Here is a 20,325-nt window from a genome sequence, read left to right on the forward strand (position 1 = left end):
CAGTTTCACAAGGACATCTGAAAATGTAGACTGGTAGCAGTGGAGAAAGCCATTCTACATCCTGTGGGAAACCCGTATGGTGGAAAGGAGCATGGCACCTTGTGAGGGATGGAAAGGTGCTGTGGAGAGATACGATCCAGGGGGAAATGGGCTCAGAGGCACTGAGACGTAAAGGGGGATGTGTGTGTGTGAGTCTGAGGACCAATGAGGGTTTCTCTGTAGCTGGGGCTATCTTCTAGCAAAGAGAGAAGAAAACTGAGTGTAGAGGGATAAGGCTTAAGGGGTGGGCTGGCCGGATTGGGAGGGGGCTTTTCTATCTCATACGGTTTGGTTTGGGGCTTGGAGATAATAGGGAGACTCTGTGTCATTACGACTGCTTCTAAGAGAGAAATCAGGATGGCAAGGTTTAGAAGGCCGTAATCTTCAGACTGGGGGCCCTAGAGGCCTTCTTTTACAAAGGTTTTGCTGATCCTGAGCATTGTAAGGGATTCAGCCATCAGACCCTCATTTGCATCCAGGCTTTTTGCTGGCTTCCTATAGCGTCCCTTTCTCACTTTTCTCAATAGCTTCTTCCCAGTTCATCAAAGAACGGCCTATCTCTCACTCACGTAGAATCTTACGCTGGTACACTGCCCCAAGTTGTAAAACCACTAAGAAACCCAGGGGAATTCTGAAATTTTGTTTCCTGGGAGATTTCTTTAGTGATAAATGCCAATTCCTGGAATTGTTTTCTCTTCCTCTCGCATACATATTTCTGTGAAGGTATGACAGACATTAGAATAGGATACTCTGGCCCTTGTTAGAATATTTGAAATCAGAGAGTCTGATTTAACTGATGCTTGGACAATAAAGACTAGCTTTGTTAATTAGGTTACACCCACAGTTCTAAGTTTTGATAAAAAAAATATATTCAGGCAAAGTATAAAGTATTTATAATTAAAATACATGTACAAATATTTATAGTAAATATTTGAATTATATTCTATGGTTAAAATATATATTGTTGTTGTTCAGTCGCTAAGTTGTGTCCAACTCTTTGTGATCCCATGGACTGTTGCCTGCCAGGCTCCTCTGTCCATGGGTTTCTCCAGGCAAGAATATTGAAGTGGGTTGCCATTTCCTTCTCCAGGGAATCTTGCCAGACCAGGGATCGAACCTGCATCTCCTGCATTACCAGGTGAATTCTTTACCACTGAGTCACTAGAGAAGCCCATATAGTTACATTTGTGAATATATGTTTTACAATATAGTAAGGGCAAAATCACTGCAGATGGTGACTGCAGCCATGAAATTAAAAGACACTTACTCTTTGGAAGGAAAGTTATGACCAACCTAAATAGCATATTCAAAAGCAGAGATACTACTTTGCCAACAAAGGTCCGTCTAGTCAAGGCTATGGTTTTTCCTGTGGTCATGTATGGATGTGAGAGTTGGACTATGAAGAAGGCTGAGCGCCGAAGAATTGATGCTTTTGAACTGTGGTGTTGGAGAAGACTCTTTTTTTTTTTTTTCTGCACAAAGGTTTCTTTTTATTCATAACATAGGCAAAGTTATTTAAGTCAATAAATTTTTAAGGATTTTTCACACGTCCTGATTCTTTCCACTGCCAATCACCATAGCTCCTCCAAGGTTGTCATCTTCAAGGTAGCCCTTTCAAAAAGTTCTGTTCAATCCACAGCTGTGATGCCTGCCACGTTGTTTTAGTTGGGCCTCTTAGATCTTCAGTGGAGTTCACTTCAAAGTTTGCCACCTGTAATCTTCAAAGACCCAATTTCCTCAAGCAGTTTACTATAGGATCCTGTTTAGGGTCAGGAGATGGGATCTGTCTAGTTCAAAAACTTACCAAGTTCAAATCATATTAATTCCTAAGTTATCACACCCTAAAACTTGACACAGATCATTGGGATATGCCAATACCTAAAGCATTAGACATATCTTTGCAAAATCCAGACACTGTATTCCGAAGATAAAAGCCTAAAAAAAGAAGCCCATCTTTGTTTTATGTCAACATTAAAACTGAGTACTAGGATCAATATAGCTGGTAATTTAGAAGTTTATTTAGCTTTACAGCCCTGGAAGCAATCTTTATGCTCATCATTACACATCCATTTTATGGATCATGTTCCTTCTTATCTGTATCAAAACTCATACTGAACAATGAGTTGTGGGTTGCAAAAGAGGATTTACTTTCACACTTGTCTGTAAGTCTTTGTCCATAAATTAAACAAAAACAAACACAAGTGCTATGGAGAAGACTCTTGAGAGTCCCTTGGACTGCAAGGAGATCCAACTAGTCCATTCTGAAGGAGACCAGCCCTGGGATTTCTTTGGAGGGAATGATGCTAAAGCTGAAACTCCAGTACTTTGGCCACCTCATGCGAAGAGTTGACTCATTGGAAAAGACTCTGATGCTGGGAGGGATTGGGGGCAGGAGGAGAAGGGGACGGCAGAGGATGAGATGGCTGGATGGCATCATTGACTCGATGGACATGAGTCTGGGTGAACTCCGGGAGTTGGTGATGGACAGGGAGGCCTGGCGTGCTGCGATTCATGGGGTCGCAAAGAGTTGGACATGACTGAGCGACTGAACTGAACTGAACTGAAGGGCAAAGTATAGTTAAATTTATAATATTTCAATTTCCCCAATCTTTTCTGAATAGATTGGGTTAATGCAAGGTGCCCTAAGTGAAATAAGTTACTAGCATATTGATAGTGCTTTTTTGGTAAACTTCAAGGGAACTGTAAAAGCAAAAACAAACCCCTTTTTAAATTAAGTGTGCCTAGTATGTCGTTGTAAACACAAATGAATGAGGCCTTAAACATACTGTTAGCTGATAGGTCAATAAAAATAGTTTATCACTACCTGATTTTTAGCACAAAACTCAGAAGGAGTTGAAAGAATTCAGTGATTCACTACACTTCTCCCATTCTGGTTATGTACAGAAGCTCTTCTAGCCATAATAACCAAAGCTTGCAATAGAACAGATGCTAAATTCTATCTCATTCTACCAGTTAGTAATATGCATCTTAAATACTGAAAATAAAGTCCTATTTTTCTCATTCAGATATATTTTTCTAAACAATATTATTTTTGCTCAAAAATGATAAAATTTATACTGCATTAATCAATTGCTTTTATTCAATTATATAAAGAATTCTATATTGAATCAACTCCTATGAACCTTATGTCAAAGGAAAATTTTTTAAACGAAATTTGGTTACATACTCTACACTTTTTCTTGTAGAAGTATGATAGGTATTTCCATAAAAATTTTAAGTGTTAAAAGGCAGACACATGTAAACAAAGAAGAACAAAGAGTGTTTCTGCTCACCACCCAATTCTACAAGGATTAGGCTGCAATCTGTTGCAGTTGCTGATCAACATTAAGAAAACAACAGGATGCTCTGTGTTTGGACAAACAGACCCCTTTGAGAGTTAAATGCATATCTCAGGAAAAAAATTTAATGAACCCAGATTCTTGTATCTTCCCACACATGAAAAAAAAAAAGCACTAAAATCATTAACTTGAGACTTTTTTGGGACTAGCAATAATCTTTTACCCAGATGTATATTTTACTGCATGTGTTTCCTAGTAAAAAAATCACATATAAACTGGTTATCCCCCCCTACCTTTTCAGAACAGCTTTCTCAGAGCTACTGAGAAGCTGTCTACTGGGCTACAGTCCTCAGTAAGGTTTCTGAATAAAACTTAAAACTCACAACTCTTGCACTGTGAATTTTTAAGTCAACACACATTTTTGGGATAATATTCTGTGGGGGAAATGGAACTTAGGGAGGAAAAGGAAAGATGTAAAATTTCCAACTGTTAAAGAAGAGTTTTTTTAGAAGACTGATGGTAGGTTATCAAGTGGTCTTTATATTTTGGGGGCTTTAGTTAAGCGTATATAAGAGTTAAAAAAATAGAATTTAAATGCACCAGGAACTATATGCTTTGCAGATATTTAAATCTGTACTGAAAAGTTTGAAGTTTTAGATGTCTACTAAAAGAAAGTGTGAGAAAATACACTGTTTCCTTGGAGGGTCAAGTTTGAGGACTTCAAAGGAAGTCCTTCCCTCTGTGTTTGGCTCTTGGGATTGAAAGCAAGAACATCAGCTTCATAACAGGCAAAGATCTTGGGGCCAGACAGGTACCCTAATAACTCAGGTTACCTATGCTAATGAGCAAGTTGTTATAAACTGGCAGTAATTTTGCAGGAACTGTCTTGGGCAGGTAGAAGACTGGTTCCTGCTCCAACAACACCTCAAAGCTGCTTTATCTAAACTTTAGTGGGAGACAGAGGAGAGCTGAAACAGGCTCCAGGAATCGTGGGTGGTGCTGTTCAGAGGGCAGGTGTGGGCCACACACGTGCAGGTTCAGGGTAGGCAGGACGGTGGGATCTGCTTCACTGAGCCTCGGTTCCTCTCTGCTCTGCTGGGTGGGACGACAGTACTCCTCTGCCAGAGCTGGTGCAGAAACTTCTTGAGATTGTTTGGAAGAAACACTTAACACAGCAACTTAGAATTAGGGTGACCCATATGAAATGGCTGATATCCAGCCAGTTTTGACCTACAAAGGTGGAAGATTCATATGGTTCAACCTGTAACTGGTAGTCGCTATATTATTTTTACCAGGGAGACCAAGCTGTCCTCTGAAAAGACTAAGTCTACGTGGCTGTTAGAGAATGTGCTGTGAAATGTGACACAAAATGGAGTCATTTAAGTCAAGGGGTTTTAAAATGGGGCTATGAGGCCATTAAGGAGATGGACCTTACATACATCCTCATGGGATGGAACCATGACCTCCAAGGACTCTGTAAGCCCACGTGCAACTTGTCACAGTAACGACTTCCCCCATCTCTAGTGATGGCCTTAGAGCTCAATCACACTTAGCCACAACGAGCTTCTGTCTCTAACTCCAATGAAAATCCCTTGTAACACAAGCCTCCCTTCACGTTTAAAAGCCCTTGACTTTTACTGTTTGAATTGCTACTTGAATCTGTGTGCCCTGGACTGCAGTTCTCGAATTCCAAATGAACTCTTTTTCTTTGATTATTTCTCCCTAGGTTTATTTAGGTTGACAGTGTTGTTAACAACTTGCCTAGGGGCAGTAAAGAGATGAAGAGAGGACATAAGCAGCTGTGGCCAAACAGACAAGTCAATCAGAGAAGAGGCTGTGGAGGTGTGAAACCCGGAATGAAAATTGTGAAACTAACAAGGATAAACCAGTCTAAACATCAAAATCAAGGTTAAAAGGTTACTATACTAATGAAGGCCGGCTTAATTTCTGAAATATACAAACATCTCATATAACTCAATCAACAAAAAACCCCCAGACAACCCAATCAAAAAATGAGAAGAAGATCTAAACAGACATTGCTCCAAAGAAGATGTAACAATATGATGGCCAACAGGCACATGGAAAGATGCTCAATGTCACTAATTATCAGATAAATGCAAATCAACAAGGTATCACCTCACACCAATCAGAACTGCCATCATTAAAAAGTCTACAAATAACAAGTGCTGGAAAGGATGTGGAGAAAAGGGAACCCTCCTACACTGTTGGTGGGAATGTAAATGTCGTCACTATGGAAAACAGGGTGGAGGTTCCTTAAAAAACTAAAAACAGAGTCACCAGATGACCAGAGCAATCCCATGCGTGGACGTGCATCTGGATAAAACTCTAATCTGAAAAGAAGCATGCAGGCCACTGTTCTCTGCACCACTATTTCTAATAGCTGAGACATGGAAACACCCTGAATGCCCATCAACAGAAGACTGGATAAAGACATGGCATCAGAGATATGGAACACTACTCAGCCATAAAAAAGAATGAAATGATGCCGTCTGCATCAACATGGACGCAGCTGGAGATTACCACACTAAGTGAAGTCAGTTAGAAAGAAAAAGAAATATTACCATGTGATATAGCACTTATATGTGGAACTTAAAATATGACACAAATGATCTTACCCACAAAACAGGAATAGACACAGAAGACAGACCTGTGGTTGCCAACAGCAGCAGGTAGGGGTGGTGTGGCAGAGGGATGGACTGGAGTTTGGACTCGGAGTGTGGAATTAGCAGAGGCAAGCTATTTTATATGGAATGGATAAACAAGGTCCTACCGTATAGCACAGAAAACTGTATTCAATATCCTGTGATACCACAGTAGAAAAGAATATGAAAAAGGATGTGTATGTATATACGGAATATAATTATATATGTATATACATATATTTTGGAGAAGGGAAATGGCACCCCACTCCAGTGTTCTTGCCTGGAGAATCCCAGGGACAGAGGAGCCTGGTGGGCTGCTGTCTCTGGGGTGGCACAGAGTCGGACACGACTGAAGCGACTTAGCAGCAGCAGCAGCATACATATATTTATACATATAAATGGAGAAGGCAATGGCACCCCACTCCAGTACTCTTGCCTGGAAAACCCCAGGGATGGAGGAGCCTGGTGGGCTGTAGTCCATGGGGTTGTGAAGAGTCGGACAGGACTGAGCGACTTCACTTTCACTTTTCACTTTCATGCCTTGGAGAAGGAGATGGCAACCCACTCCAGTGTTCTTGCCTGGAGAATCCCACGGACCGGGGAGCCTGGTGGGATGCCATCTATGGGGTCACACAGAGTCAGACACGACTGAAGCAACTTAGCAGCAGCAGCATACATATAAATATATATATGTATAACTGAACCACTTTGCTGTACAGTAGAAATTAACACAATATTGTAATTCAACTATACTTCTATAAAATAAATTAAAAATAATAAAGGCTGCTATTTATGGAGCAGTTATACATATTATATATGTATATATGTCAGGCATGGCACTAAGGCCTTTCTACACATCACTTTTGAGCCACAAATAGCCCTATGAAGTGGGTATTACTCTGAGTCCTGTTTTAGCACACAAGCTTGAAGGAGTTTAGTGATAACCAAAGGAAGGCTCAGAGAAGTGAAATAAGCTGCCCAAAGTGAGGACCAGAGGACGCAAGACTAGAGGTCTGACTTCCAGTCTCTTGATGAGAATCACTCCTCCACGCTGTCTCCCACTGTGTTCTCTGAGGTTGAAGGACTTCAAAGGTGGCAAAAAAAAAAAAAAAAGGTCCCCACCTTGTAAGTGCTACATTCCCACTGATGACACAAGCAGCTGAGGTTACTTTTAAAAGCCATTTCTACAAGCATATGAATCTCCGCACCTAACAAGTGGCTACAGACAGACACGGTTAGTAACAGCAACATAACTTAATACCCTTTCATCCAAGTGTTTCAAAGGGCTTCGTCAACCCTAATTACGCCCCAAAGCCTTGTGAAGCTGTGACTGGCTCAACTTCAAGAGAATTAAAATCAAGCAAGGAAGTTGCCAGCAGCCCAGAGGTTACACAATTTGAACACACATCTATTAGCCGCCCTCAAGTGCCCGGTGGAGGGCGATCCAGAGTGGAGATGACAACCAGCAGGGCACCTGACATTATTTATGGAGCAGTTATGTATTATATATGTATATATGCCAGGCATGGCACTAAGGCCTTTCTACACATCACCTTTGAGCCACAAATAACCCTATGAAGTGGGTATTATTCTGAGTCCTGTTTTAGCACACAAGCTTGAAGGAGTTTAGCGATGACCAAAGGAAGGCTCAGAGAAGTTGACATTAAGTTCCTCCTCCAAACCTCAGCACTGGAAACTGTGAAATTGCATCCAGGTCTGCTGGCAGGGAGGGAAGAGGACAGGGCCGGGGCCTTCATCTCTGAACACCACTAAGAGCTTTCTCCACCCATCGGGCTCTGCTTTTGGCTGAATAACCACCCCAAGGGTTTTCCCTGAAGTTATTCAAAGTGTTAAGTGCTCATAAGTACATCTGAATGGCTAACCCAGAACAGGGATTTGACCCTGGGATCAGTGATTCTGTGTGTTATGAAAACAAAAGGTGAGGACTGAAACCCCGGTGTTCCCACCAAGGTACAGGTTCCAGCCATGGCTCCAATAGACCCAAAGATGAAGAGGAAGGACCAGCAAACCCAAAGTCTTTTTCCTCTCTGCTTCAGCTTACCAATACAGACTTTGAAGACCAGCAGACCTGGACTGGGGTTACTGCCTCTGTTACTGACGGCTGTGTGACTTCAAAAGAATCGCCTTAACTCTCTGAGCCTCAGCATCCCCTCTGAAAAATGGAGCTGACTGTACACTCTTAGGAATGTCACATTATAAGGCACATGCTTAAACACCACTCGACAGGTAATAAATATTAAGACAATTCTAGCTGCTGCTATTATTATTTTTATAATTTTCATTTTTTATCATTATTATGATTAGCAACACCTCTAAGGACCCTTCTGGCCCTGATATGCTCTGATCCAAGAATTGATCTTTCACTAGCTATAACTCTGAAAGAAAAGAAACTATTCTCAGAAGAGCAGCCAAAGGTCACAGGGGCACGATACCCTGGATATTGGTATCGGAGTGAAACCTCAGCTCAGATCTCCTGTTTTAATGTCTTCTTCACATCTGCCAACCAGAGTCTATATTTAAATTCTGTAAGTCCCCTACCTACAAGTGCATTCAAAGTCTAATTCATTTGTAAGTCCAACAAAGTGAGCCTGGGTACCCAGTTAACACAATCGGCTATATAGTACTGTATTGTAACAGGTTTATGAAACTTTCATACAGACAGTACATAAAAAAGCAACAAACATAAAAAATAAAGAAAACATCTTTAACCTTATAGTACAGTACCTTGAGGAGTACAGTAAATACCACAGCTGGCACCCAGGGGCACGCTCGCAGCTTTGAAAGTTCACAACCAAAGGTTCGTCCAGAGGGGACTTACCGTACTATGCTGACAAGACTGTCATCGCCTGCTATTTAAGCTGACTTCCCATAGTCCCTTGAACTTAAAAGGCTAACAGTTAAGTATAAACTGCATTCTGGCTTGCTCTGAGGGTCAGAAGTGTCAACGTGTTAATCTCTCATTCGTGTCCAACTCTTTGGACCCCATGGACTATAGCGCACCAGGCTCTTTTGTCCGTGGAATTCTCCAGGCCAGTATACTGGAGTGGGCTGCCATTCCCTTCTCCAGAGGATCTTCCTTATCCAGGAGTCGAACCCAGGTCTCCCTCAGTGCAGGTGGATTCTTTACTGTCTGAGCCATTCACATTCAAATGCAATGGATGCAGCAGACCGGCTAACGGTCTCTGCAACCCCTGTGACCTGGCCTCAAGCCAGCTCCCTGACGTTTACCTTCCCCAGCAAGTGGGGCATTACCTTCTCCACTGCCATTTCGACACTTACTAAACAGTATCAGGGAGAGAAGGGGCCCCATGTAGTGCCTGGCACAACATCGGCAGGAGGAAGTATGTGTGTGAAAGTCATTCAGTCGTGTCCGACTCTTTACAACTGTGTGGTCTGTAGTCCGCCAGGCTCCTCTCTGTCCATGGAATTCTCCAGGCAAGAATACTGGAGTGAGTAGCCTTTCCCTTCTCCAGGGGATCTTTCTGACCCAGGAATCAAACCAGGGTCTCCCGCATTGTAGGTGGATTCTTTACCAGCTGAGCTACCAGGGAAGCCCAAGAATACTGGAGTGGGTAGCCTATCTCTTCTCCAGCAGATCTTCCCAACCTAGGAATCAAACCGGGGTCTCCTGCATTGCAGGCAGATTCTTTACCAGCTGAGCCACCAGGGAAAGCCCAGGCAGCAGGAAGTGGTGGATAAAACCAAGGGCTCTGGCAGCACACAGATTTGATTCAAATCCCAGTTTTACAACCAAGTAACGTGTGGTCTTGGGCCAGTTAACTAATCTCTGTGTGCCAGTTTCCTCATTTGTAAAATGCAGAAATACAAGTACCTACCTTGTACCTAGTCTTAGAGAATGAACAGTCCCTGTTATAGCAAACACAACTAATGTTAGCTGCTGTTATTATGATGACCATAGTAACTGTGAATTGGTTATAAAAGTATAAAGGACCTATTATTTCCCACCAGGAAGACTGACAAAGGCTTCATGGATAAGGTGATATTTGAATTGGAGGTGGAAGGGTGGGTAGGATTTCCACAGACAGAAAACAGGGAATGGTGCAGGCAGTTTCCAGTTTCCTAATCTGTAAATTCAGGTCATTCTCATAACCACCCTATAGGATGAACTTAATAACGGATGTGCAAACGAATTACATGACTTTCCCCAAGCTATCATACCACAGGGGCTTCCCTGGTGGCTCAGACGGTAAAGAATCTGCCTTCAATGCAGGAGACCTGGGTTTGATCCCTGGGTTGGGAAGATCCCCTGGAGGAGGGTGTGGCAATCCACTCCAGTATTCTTGCCTGGAGAATCCGATGGACAGAGGAGCCTAGCAGGCTGTAGTCCATGGGGTTGCAAAGAGTCAGACATGACTGAGCAACTAAGCATGCACATATAATACCACAAACTGACAGAACTGGGGCTGGAAGCCAGGTCTCCCAGATTTCAAAGGCCATGCTCTTAACACCCTACTGGATCTCTATTTTTGTGCCAAATTCTGTCCGGAAGGGTAGTTACTTATGGAAATGTTTACCCGCCTCCCTCCTAGACTCCTTTAGGGACGAGCCATCTCAATGACATATAGCTCCTGTCCTACTCAGCACAGGCATGCATATAGCTATGCATATAGTTCAGCTGAAGTTCCTACTTGCTAAACAGAAGAAACTGAGGTCCAACTCTTGCAGTTTGAGGTAAAGCTTCCAGAGTCAGAGACCCTCAGGGATGCTAGTCATCAGCAGTTCAGCCTGCTGGTCTCTTTCACAGACCACCCTCCCTCAACAATCCATTCTCTGCTGGGGTGGATAAGGACGGGGCTGAAACTCAGGGCACATGCTTGTTTCTGAGGTCATCCTGCTGATCAAGGTGCACTTGTGTCCTCTTAATGGTTTCCCCAAAGGTAAGAGACAACACTGGAGCAGCCCACCCAGCCTCAAGCCCACAGCAAGCAAAAATCCTGTTTGCTGGAGGACTCCACCCCCGGCCACTACTGATTGGATCAATGTAGACACCTGACCCAAGCTGGGCCAATCAGATCCTCCCTCCTTTGAAAGTGGGTTGAAGAGTTCTAGTACCTTTCAAGGAGAAGGCAATGGCAACCCACTCCGGCACTCTTGCCTGGAAAATCCCATGGACGGAGGAGTCTGGTAGGCTGCAGTCTATGGGGTCGCGAAGAGTCAGACACGACAGCGACTTCACTTTCACTTTTCACTTCCATGCATTGGAGAAGGAAATGGCAACCCACTCCAGTGTCCTTGCCTGGAGAATCCCAGGGATGGCGGGGCCTGGTGGGCTGCCGTCTATGGGGGTCGCACAGAGTCGGACATGATTGAAGCGACTTAGCAGCAGCAGCAGTACCTTTCAAGCCTCACTGCCGTTCCTGCCCTTGGGATCTATGAGCTACCATGTAGCCTTATATTAATTTTTCATTTTGCTTAAACTTCTCTGAAATGGACTTTTATTTCTTGCAACCAAAAGAGCCTGAACAAAATAAAGGAAGAAAGAGCAAGCTTCCCCTTAGAAACCTCTTTCCCTACCCCCAGGTGGAATTAACTAGTCCTTCCTCTGCTCTGTGCATCTTCACCTGTTGCTGTTTGTAACCATGAGAGATTTCTGAGTCAAGCAGTGAGTCAAACCCATCCCGCATGCCTAGTGCTGGGCTAGGTGCTTTTTCGTTGGTTTATGCAGCCCTAAAGGAATGAAGGGTGGAGGGAGGTATTACTACCGTCATCCTACCCATAAGAGAAGCTCTGAGGGCTAGTTAAGCCTTATGTCCAAGGTTACTGAGGTGGGAGCAGGTAGGGATTTGAAGACTGATCTTCTTTCCTTTATCCCTGCTCCCCCCACCCTTCTAGGTCAGGTCATCACCTTTTGTTCACATGCCTGTCTGACACCTCAATTCTTAAGCTTTTTGGGAGAGTCACTAAGACTTATTTATCTTTGTTCTGGCAGGAAGATATTTCTGTAGTAAATAACTGAATTGAGGATAAAAATGAAAACTTATTAGATGCCTCATCAGGGAGCGTGTTCTATGTCTTCTTAGATTCTGTGTTTGTCTATTTGGCATCCATTCACCACAAGGCTAATTATATGAACTCTACTTTCTTATTTTCTGTATTTTCAATGCTCTGGCATTTGTGACCTTGCTACGTGGGGAGAAACTGCCTCTCTCAGAGTTACCCAATTCTTAGAGATAGCAAAGGGGCATGCACTCAGGGATGTTCACGGTAGCATCTGCAGTGACCCCAGATTAGAAACAATCTAATCAGCCAACAATAGGAGGTTCTGTCCCACAGACTTTGATACAGCAGCTCAACAGATTGGGCAATCATTCAGAAAGCACACTTCCAACCACCACTCAGTGACATAGGGAAATAGTCCATCAACAAAGTTAAGGAAAACCACCAAGATATAAAACTCTCCACCCCCAAATTTGGAATACCTGAAAAAGACAGGAAGGAAATTTACAGAAACAGGAACAAAGGTTGTCTCCAAGTAACGGAGCTGGTGATTTTTTTTTAAGTCAAACCTTCTTAGGGGGAATGAATTCCTTTTTACGTATTTCAATGAACATCTCTTTAGATTACACATTCTCTTGTACGCATGGAGGGGCTGCCTGTTTCTGTCGGTGATAAGCACGCAGACCCTGGATGTATCTGTTAGCCAATACTTCCCCGTGTGACTGTCTCATTAGAAAAATATAAAATCCCCAACCTAAAAAATAATAAAAGCTCTTGCCTTGTAGGAGAAGGAAGCCTCTCTCACGGGGTTGGCACTGCTTGTGGGCAGGAGCTGCTGGAGCTGCAGGGCTGCACCGTGAGCTCCGTCCATGGCGGGCTAGGGGCACAGGCCAGCTGGCCTGAATCCGTAGCTGGAGGTGCTGCTAAGCCATCTTTCCCGGCGGGGTTCACCTCCTTCCACCAGCCATCGCCTTCTCACGTGGAAAGAGTACTTCAAGGCTCTTTTGGCCAATTTACAGCCTTTTCCTCATCTTCACTCAGAGACGTGCCAGTTTCTAGGTTTCTTCTGAGGCAGGCAGACGGGGACGCGTTTCCTGATTCTCGTGGTGCCCTAGCAGGAGGGGAAGAACATTAAAAATGCATGTACAATGAAACATTGAGCTGGATTTGTTACCTGAGAAGAGATTACTATTAGGACAAAACACAAACTGCCATGAGAAGTGAGGCCATTTAAAAAACTACATTGTGCCTCTGGCCACTTAATAAAGATATGGCTCACCTACCTCAAAACCATTTTCCCCAGTCCTTTAAAATCCCCTTTCCTCTTCTCCTTCACTTCCTTCCTTCTATCATATGTGTGGGTGTGTGTTAGTTGCTCAGTCATGTCCGACTCTTTCCAACCCTATGGACTGTAGCCCACCAGGCGCCTCTGTCCATGGAATTCTCCAGCCAAGAATACTGGAGGGGGTTGCCATTTCCTTCTTCAGGGTATCTTCCTGACCTAGGGATCAAACCGGAGTCTCCTGCATTGCAGGCAGATTCTTCACCATCTAAGCCACAAGGGAAGCCCTCCTTCCATCATATCCTAATTTAAATGCTACCTTTCCATAGGTTCCCCTACATAAGAAGAACATTGCCTGTACCGACTTCTCTAGGACTCCAAAAAGAAAGAAAGAAGAAAAAAATTCCTCTGCCATAAAAAACAACAAACCATCTGCATTCTTACTTAGGAAAGAAGGAATGAGAAGAAAAGTTATCTCCATGGAAGATGGACAAACTGGCCTGCTCCTGAGGGTCTGCCTAGGATGATATAACATTGGACCAGGAGGCGGAAGACCTAAGGGACCAGATCATTTTGCCTCTGGGAGTCTCAGCTGTCTCACCTGTAGAACAGGGGTAATAATATGGCCTTAAGTAAAACCAGCAATGATGGAAATGCTCATTAACTTCATTGGACTGACATTTTCAGGGCATCTCAAGCTTTTCTACCAAATAGAGAAGAAAGAGAAAGTACACCCCTCCTGTTTTGGAGAGCATGGTCAAAACACCTACCACAAGTGCTAAGGGTTTCTTTGAGGTTCATGTTAAAAAAAAATAAGCATACAAATGAGTATTATACTTGCAAAGCCTGTTATATTAATATAAAAATATTTTACATTACTTTTGACCTGTTGCGCGCTTACCTGTTTTACCTTGGCCAAGTCATTTAACTTTTCAGCAAGTTTCCCCTGCTATGAAATATGGATATTCCACATCCATGTGTTGTTGTGAGAATTTGGTGAAATAATGCATACAAAATGCATGTACAGCAAATGGTCAATGAATATATTAATTTTATTCTTACCAATTTATTTAATTTACCTATGATTACACCTTTCTTTGTCTCAAGCAACAAATGTTTGAGGGTTTATTACATTCCAAACAGACAAAGTTTCTGATATGCTTCAAGGCATCAGAAAGATGCCTCCTACGGCTACCGACTCCAGTATTCTTGCCTAGAAAATCCCATGGGCAGAGGAGCCTGTTGGGCTACAGTCCATGGGGTTGCAAAGAGTCGGGCATGACTTAGTGACTAAACCGCCACCATCCTACCAGTAGCCTCCAGTTCCTTCTGTTATCTAGCCCGAGGCCCAGGAATTCTGGCTCCTGGTGTGAACAGCACAGTCCTATGATATAGGACTAACACTGCATTCAGTGTCTAGGAGACATCAGATGCAGGGCTCAAGCCAAGGGCAGCACAAAGACCATTTAACCCAGGCTCACTTTGTCAAAGAGCCTCAAAGTTAAATGACTGCTGCTGCCTCTAGATGAGGTTATATAATCAGTATATATATATATATACCTGAAATATACTTATCAGACAAGCTTGTAACTCAAATCCCATAACCAGAAGTCCCTGACTGTAAAGCCCTATGAATGTTTGTAATCTTGTGAAAAGCATAATTATTCTTCACTATACTTCTATGCCTTAGAAAGGAAGAGTGGCTCCATCAACCTCTGAGACACTCCTAGAGGCTTTCAGCCTGGAGGTGAAGGGGCACTGAAGCAAAAATTCTGGGAAGCTGTTTGCTGAATCCCCTGTTTGATTGCTGCCTCCCAAGATCTAGCCTAGAGCCTGGCATGGGGACCTCCATACATACCTACTGACTGGCTCTAGACAGGCCAGTGAAGCACCTGATACACCTTGGCTGCTTCACAGTCGAGAAGGGAACGGCTTACTCAAGGCCTCACCCACCGCAACTCCAGAGATAAAACCCATAGAGCCAGCCCCACCCACAGCACGTCAGAAAAGCCACAGGATGTGCCAAGGCGGCGATGGGAATCCAGGCCACCTAACCTTCTTTGGATCAGCTGGTTTCTCCAGGTGGGTTCTGTATTTGCTTTCCTTTGTGGTGGCTGTGGTTGCTCTCATTTAATTATCTTTTAAAAAGCAGCTTCCCTCTCTGCCTCAGGAACCCCCAGGCCTCTGAGGCACCAGGGCCCACAAAGATAGAAAACTCCCCTTTCAGCTAGGTAGCATTTTGGACAGAAAGCCTTGGAGGAATTCTGTGCAAGCTGTCTTCCCTTATAAGGCACATATTCTTGGCCTAATGACTTTCTTTTCCAGACTGCAAAACACTTTTCCAGGTCTAACATATGCCCCAGAGGCAAGAAAACCAACTCTGTGTTGCTCACCACCCCTTAAGTTTGAGGCCCACACAGCTATCCGTGAGCACAGGGGTCACTGACTCAAAAAGGGAAAGAAAAATCCACTAAGGGATGACTTTCACTCCACACCCTAGTCCTCATCTGAGAATTATTTCATCAACCCACAAAGTAGGTTTCCTAGATTAGAGAACCATCGGTCTTGGCTGCTAAGAGTAGGGTCTGTATTAGAATTTGGCTCTATCTAAAGAAATAATTCAAACACGCCCTTTCCCATCACCTGCCAGTTCAGCTTCTGGTTGCTGAGTGCCAGTTACAGGGTAAGCGCTTTTCCTTTCTTGGGCTTTGGCTCACGAAAGGGTTACACTCTTCAGTCCCCACCCAATGCGCTGGAAACGACTTCCAGTGACCAGCACGGACCAGGAATGCGTCCCCCACCCCCACCCCAGCCCTCGTCATCCACCTGCTAACTCCACTATCTGCTATCCCTTGGAAGCCCGAGCCGGTGTGTACAGGCACAATTGTGACGAAGTCACTCCATTTCACTTCCTGATTTGGTCAAACCTGGCATCGCCTTTATTAAGGCAAACCCATGGCCCTCTCCTCGATGCGAAAATAAAAAAAAAAAAAAAAAAAAAAAGAAAGAAAGAAATGCAGCATTCTGAGCCAACGAGATCCAAACTGACAAGGCTGGTGACAGCAAGAAGGAAGATGTGTATACTGGGGACGTCAAGGATCACAAACGCCTTGGCTTTTCCTGAAACCGAAGGCTGAATTCAACCCTATCCCCACCCCCGCCTTAAGTCTAAATCACTACTCACCGGCGGCGTTTCCGCTAAGGCCCACCGATCAGAGGTTTCCGAGACACGACTTGGACTCCGCGAGCAAGCCGGAGGCACAGCCCTCCTAAATTCCTTCCCCGACTCAAGAGATGCAGAGCGGCTGCCGTGTTGTGCTTTCCAAAGGCGCGATCGATTTGCCAGGCCGCCTGTCAGTCAAAAGCCGACGGGCATCAGGCGCCGGCGAGTGGCTTCGAGGAGGAGGCGGGCGGGACAGCCCTCGGGCATTGATTGGCTGGACCGCGGAGCTCGTTGGACGCGTAGGGGGCGAGCCCTGGGGAAGCGGTGCCCAGCTGAAGCACCGAGCTCACCTGGCGAGGGGCCCCTCTAGCGGCCACAGGGAGGACGTCGGGCTGGGTCTGGAAGGCTCCGGGTGACTTGCTCACTGCATCTGCCCTTATAGATGGGCAGCCTGCCCGGGTGTCCTCCCCCCGCTTTTACCCTCGGAGCCCTCTCCCGGGCTTTGCTCCTGCTGTTCCCCGACCCCACAATCTCACCAGGTATTCAAATCCTACACATCCTTCAAGGCCCGGTTCCCCCTCCCACCAAAGCCCCGAGGCCATAAAAAAATCTCTCCTTGCCTGTCCTCCTGGAACACCTGTTGGCAGCACAATACACCCTCCCGGTAACATCTGCGTCTCAGTTCAGTTCAGTCGTTCAGTTGTGTCCAACTCTTTGCGACCCCATGGACTGCAGCACGCAAGGCCTCCCTGTACATCACCAGCTCCCAGAGCCTGTTCAAACTCATGTCCGTTGAGTCGGTGATGCCATCCGACCCTCTCATCTTCTGTCGTCCCTTTCTCCTCCCGCCTTCGATCTTTCCCAGCATCACGGTCTCTTCAAATGAGTCAGTTGAGTCAGTTCTTCTCATCAGGTGGCCAAAGGATTGGAGCTTCAGCTTCAGCATCAGTCCTTCCAATGGCAATACTTAAAAGTCCTCCCATAAGCCTAGCACTTGATGAATGCTTCGGTAATGTACCACTGTAATAGTTCTAACTGCTTCAAGGATATATTGAACAATATATCCTTGTTATTGAACTGATACATTGTTCACTATATTGAACGACAGTCTAGCCGATATTTTATAAGAACTATAATGGAGTATAACCTTTAAAAATCGTGAATCACTATACTGCACACCTGTAACATATCATACAGCAACTATCCTTCAACTAAAAATTAATTTTTTGAAAAATAAAATGTATTTTTAAAAATAATTAACAGGTGCAGGGAGCTTCGCTTTTTCACATTTCATTCCAGATCCTCCCAACAACCCACTGAGTGAGACATTGGGCTCATGCCTGTTTTAGAGATGCAGACGTGATATTTGGATAGAGACCTCAACCGTGAGAAAGAGGCAGTTGTGATGCAGACCCTGACACCGAGTGAGTTCAGAGAGAACACCAGTCAGCGGAACGAGGTTGACAGAATTGTAGCAGCTGCCCAAAGGACAGCGTGGCAGGTGCGAGATTTTTCTGGGAGCGTGGGAGGGAGGAGCTGAGATCAGAGGGCCGGGCCGGGGACATGAAGATGTTTGGATTTCACCCTAAGTTTAAAGGGGAGCCCTTGGAGGGTTCTAAGTGGGGGAGTGACCAAATCACTGATTGCCCATGGACCTGGGCAACTCCATGGCTGTCCTTGTATGTTGTTGCCCATTATCAGTCTTTTTTCTTTGACTATCATAAAGAGGGCATCAATTAATGTTAGTTCTTTTAGGTTTATCCCTTGAAGCAGGGTTTCTGGGTGAGCAAAATTCTAAGGCTTTGCGCCTATCACGAGATTTAGGAGGTTATCTAGATAAGCCCGTATTAAGTTTCCACGCCCATCCTGACGTAGTTAACCCTGAACCCCCAAATTCTGGCCGCTTCCCAGCGGTTTTTGAAATGCCTCTGATCATTGGCCAGCAACTTTTCACGCTAAAGAAACGGAGGATACCATTGGCTCGAGTTCATCAGGAAGCGGGCAGAAGGTGGAAGCTAGAATGCTAGGCTTGTGGTTGCCATAGCGACAAGGAGGCCAGCCGACCAGATTCAGCCCAGGGGGACAGACGAGGTAGGAAGCCGTCCCTTTCGAGGGACGAATGCTGGGGTCGTGGGGAAGAGGACCCGGCGCACAGCATTAGACGCCGACTGAGACCCCCGCCTGCCCCGTGCGTAATTCCGATGCCAAGCTAGGTGGTACCGCGAGAGCCTGAAGAACCCACTGTTGGAAGTTCCCCTCCCTGGAGTGTGCCCTCAGAGTCCCCACCTGAAAAGTGGCGATAATAACCAGGGCGTGCCTTCCCCGTGGAGCTCCGGTGAGGGGCGTAGGCTACTGATTCACCCGCCTCAGTCCAGGCGAGTGTACAAACATTTGGGGGCATCTGGCAGCAGGTGGATGGCAAATAGCTAAGTTCTAATCCCGGGCCCACTCCATCTCCTCGGGTGTCCCTCCTCCTTGCTGGGCGCCTTGGTTTGCTCATCTGTAAAATGAAAGGGTGTGATTGGAATCTAGAGATCACTGGTGGTGGTGGTTGTTTAGTGGCTAGGTCGAGTCCCACTCGTGACCCCATGGACTGTAGCCTGCCAGGCTCCTATGTCCATTGAATCCTCCAGGCAAGAATACGGGAGTGGGTTGCCATTTCCTTCTCCAAGGGATCTTCCCGACCCAGGAATCGAACCCGGGCACTAGCCAGCTCCAAAAGTTTCTTCCAGCTCTTAGAAACACTTTTCTCAGCTAAAGAAAAATATCAAATGGATTATTTACCTGAGAGTGCTTAGAAAAATGTAAAATATTTCCAAGATGCACTATAGCATTATAACTGAATCAATAAAAATCTCATATAGTCAAAACTACTCATGTAAACCCCATAAAATTACATAAAAGGTAACAGAATACATGATATATTAGTATATATTGGTATACTTGTACCAATATATACTAATAGTATATATACTTGTAGTTTATATTGGTATACTTGTACAGTAATACACATTTGAATGTATGAAATATGTAATCAGATCAGATCAGTCGCTCAGTCGTGTCCGACTCTTTGCGACCCCATGAATCACAGCACGCCAGGCCTCCCTGTCTATCACCAACTCCCGGAGTTCACTCAGACTCATGTCCATCGAGTCAGTGATGCCATCCAGCCATCTCATCCTCTGTCGTCCCCTTCTCCTCCTGCCCCCAATCCCTCCCAGCATCAGAGTCTTTTCCAATGAGTCAACTCTTCCCATGAGGTGGCCAAAGTACTGGAGTTTCAGCTTTAGCATCAGTCCTTCCAAAGAAATCCCAGGGCTGACCTCCTTCAGAATGGACTGGTTGGATCTCCTTGCAGTCCAAGGGACTCTCAAGAGTCTTCTCCAACACCACAGTTCAAAAGCATCAATTCTTCAGCGCTCAGCCTTCTTCACAGTCCAACTCTCACATCCATACATGACCACAGGAAAAACCATAGCCTTGACTAGACGAACCTTTGTTGGCAGAGTAATGTCTCTGCTTTTGAATATGCTGGTTGGTCATAACTTTCCTTCCAAAGAGCAAGAGTCTTTTAATTTCATGGCTGCAGTCACCACCTGCAGTGATTTTGGAGCCCAGAAAAATAAAGTCTGACACTGTTTCCACTGTTTCCCGTCTATTTCCCATGAAGTGATGGGACCGGATGCCATGATCTTCGTTTTCTGAAAGTTGAGCTTTAAGCCAACTTTTTCACTCTCCACTTTCACCTTCATCAAGAGGCTTTTGAGTTCCTCTTCACTTTCTGCCATAAGGGTGGTGTCATCTTCATATCTGAGGTTATTGATTTATTGATAATTCTCCCGGCAATGTTGATTCCAGCTTGTGTTTCTTCCAGCCCAGCGTTTCTCATGATGTACTCTG

General features: G+C 44.8%; 1 protein-coding gene and 1 non-coding gene across 2 annotated transcripts in view; both read right to left on the reverse strand.

Annotated features, from left to right (window-relative positions):
* The window catches only part of NIPAL3 (NIPA like domain containing 3), a 55,310-nt gene extending 38,712 nt beyond the window's left edge, over window positions 1-16,598 (reverse strand). Inside the window, exons 1-2 of the mRNA XM_055574120.1 lie at window positions 16,447-16,598; window positions 12,759-13,091 (exon numbers count right to left, since the gene is read on the reverse strand). Of these exons, the coding sequence (XP_055430095.1) occupies window positions 12,759-12,851 (93 nt within the window). The 5' untranslated portion in view covers window positions 12,852-13,091; window positions 16,447-16,598. The remainder of the gene's footprint in view (window positions 1-12,758; window positions 13,092-16,446) is intronic.
* LOC129648119 (small nucleolar RNA SNORA40) lies at window positions 2,119-2,245 on the reverse strand. The gene has a single exon (XR_008712702.1). It is a non-coding gene; the product is annotated as a small nucleolar RNA SNORA40 (small nucleolar RNA).
* Window positions 16,599-20,325: the final 3,727 nt, after the last annotated feature.

The sequence above is a fragment of the Bubalus kerabau genome, chromosome 3, assembly GCF_029407905.1.
Source record: "Bubalus kerabau isolate K-KA32 ecotype Philippines breed swamp buffalo chromosome 3, PCC_UOA_SB_1v2, whole genome shotgun sequence".
In the NCBI taxonomy this organism is placed as follows: Eukaryota; Metazoa; Chordata; class Mammalia; order Artiodactyla; family Bovidae; genus Bubalus; species Bubalus kerabau.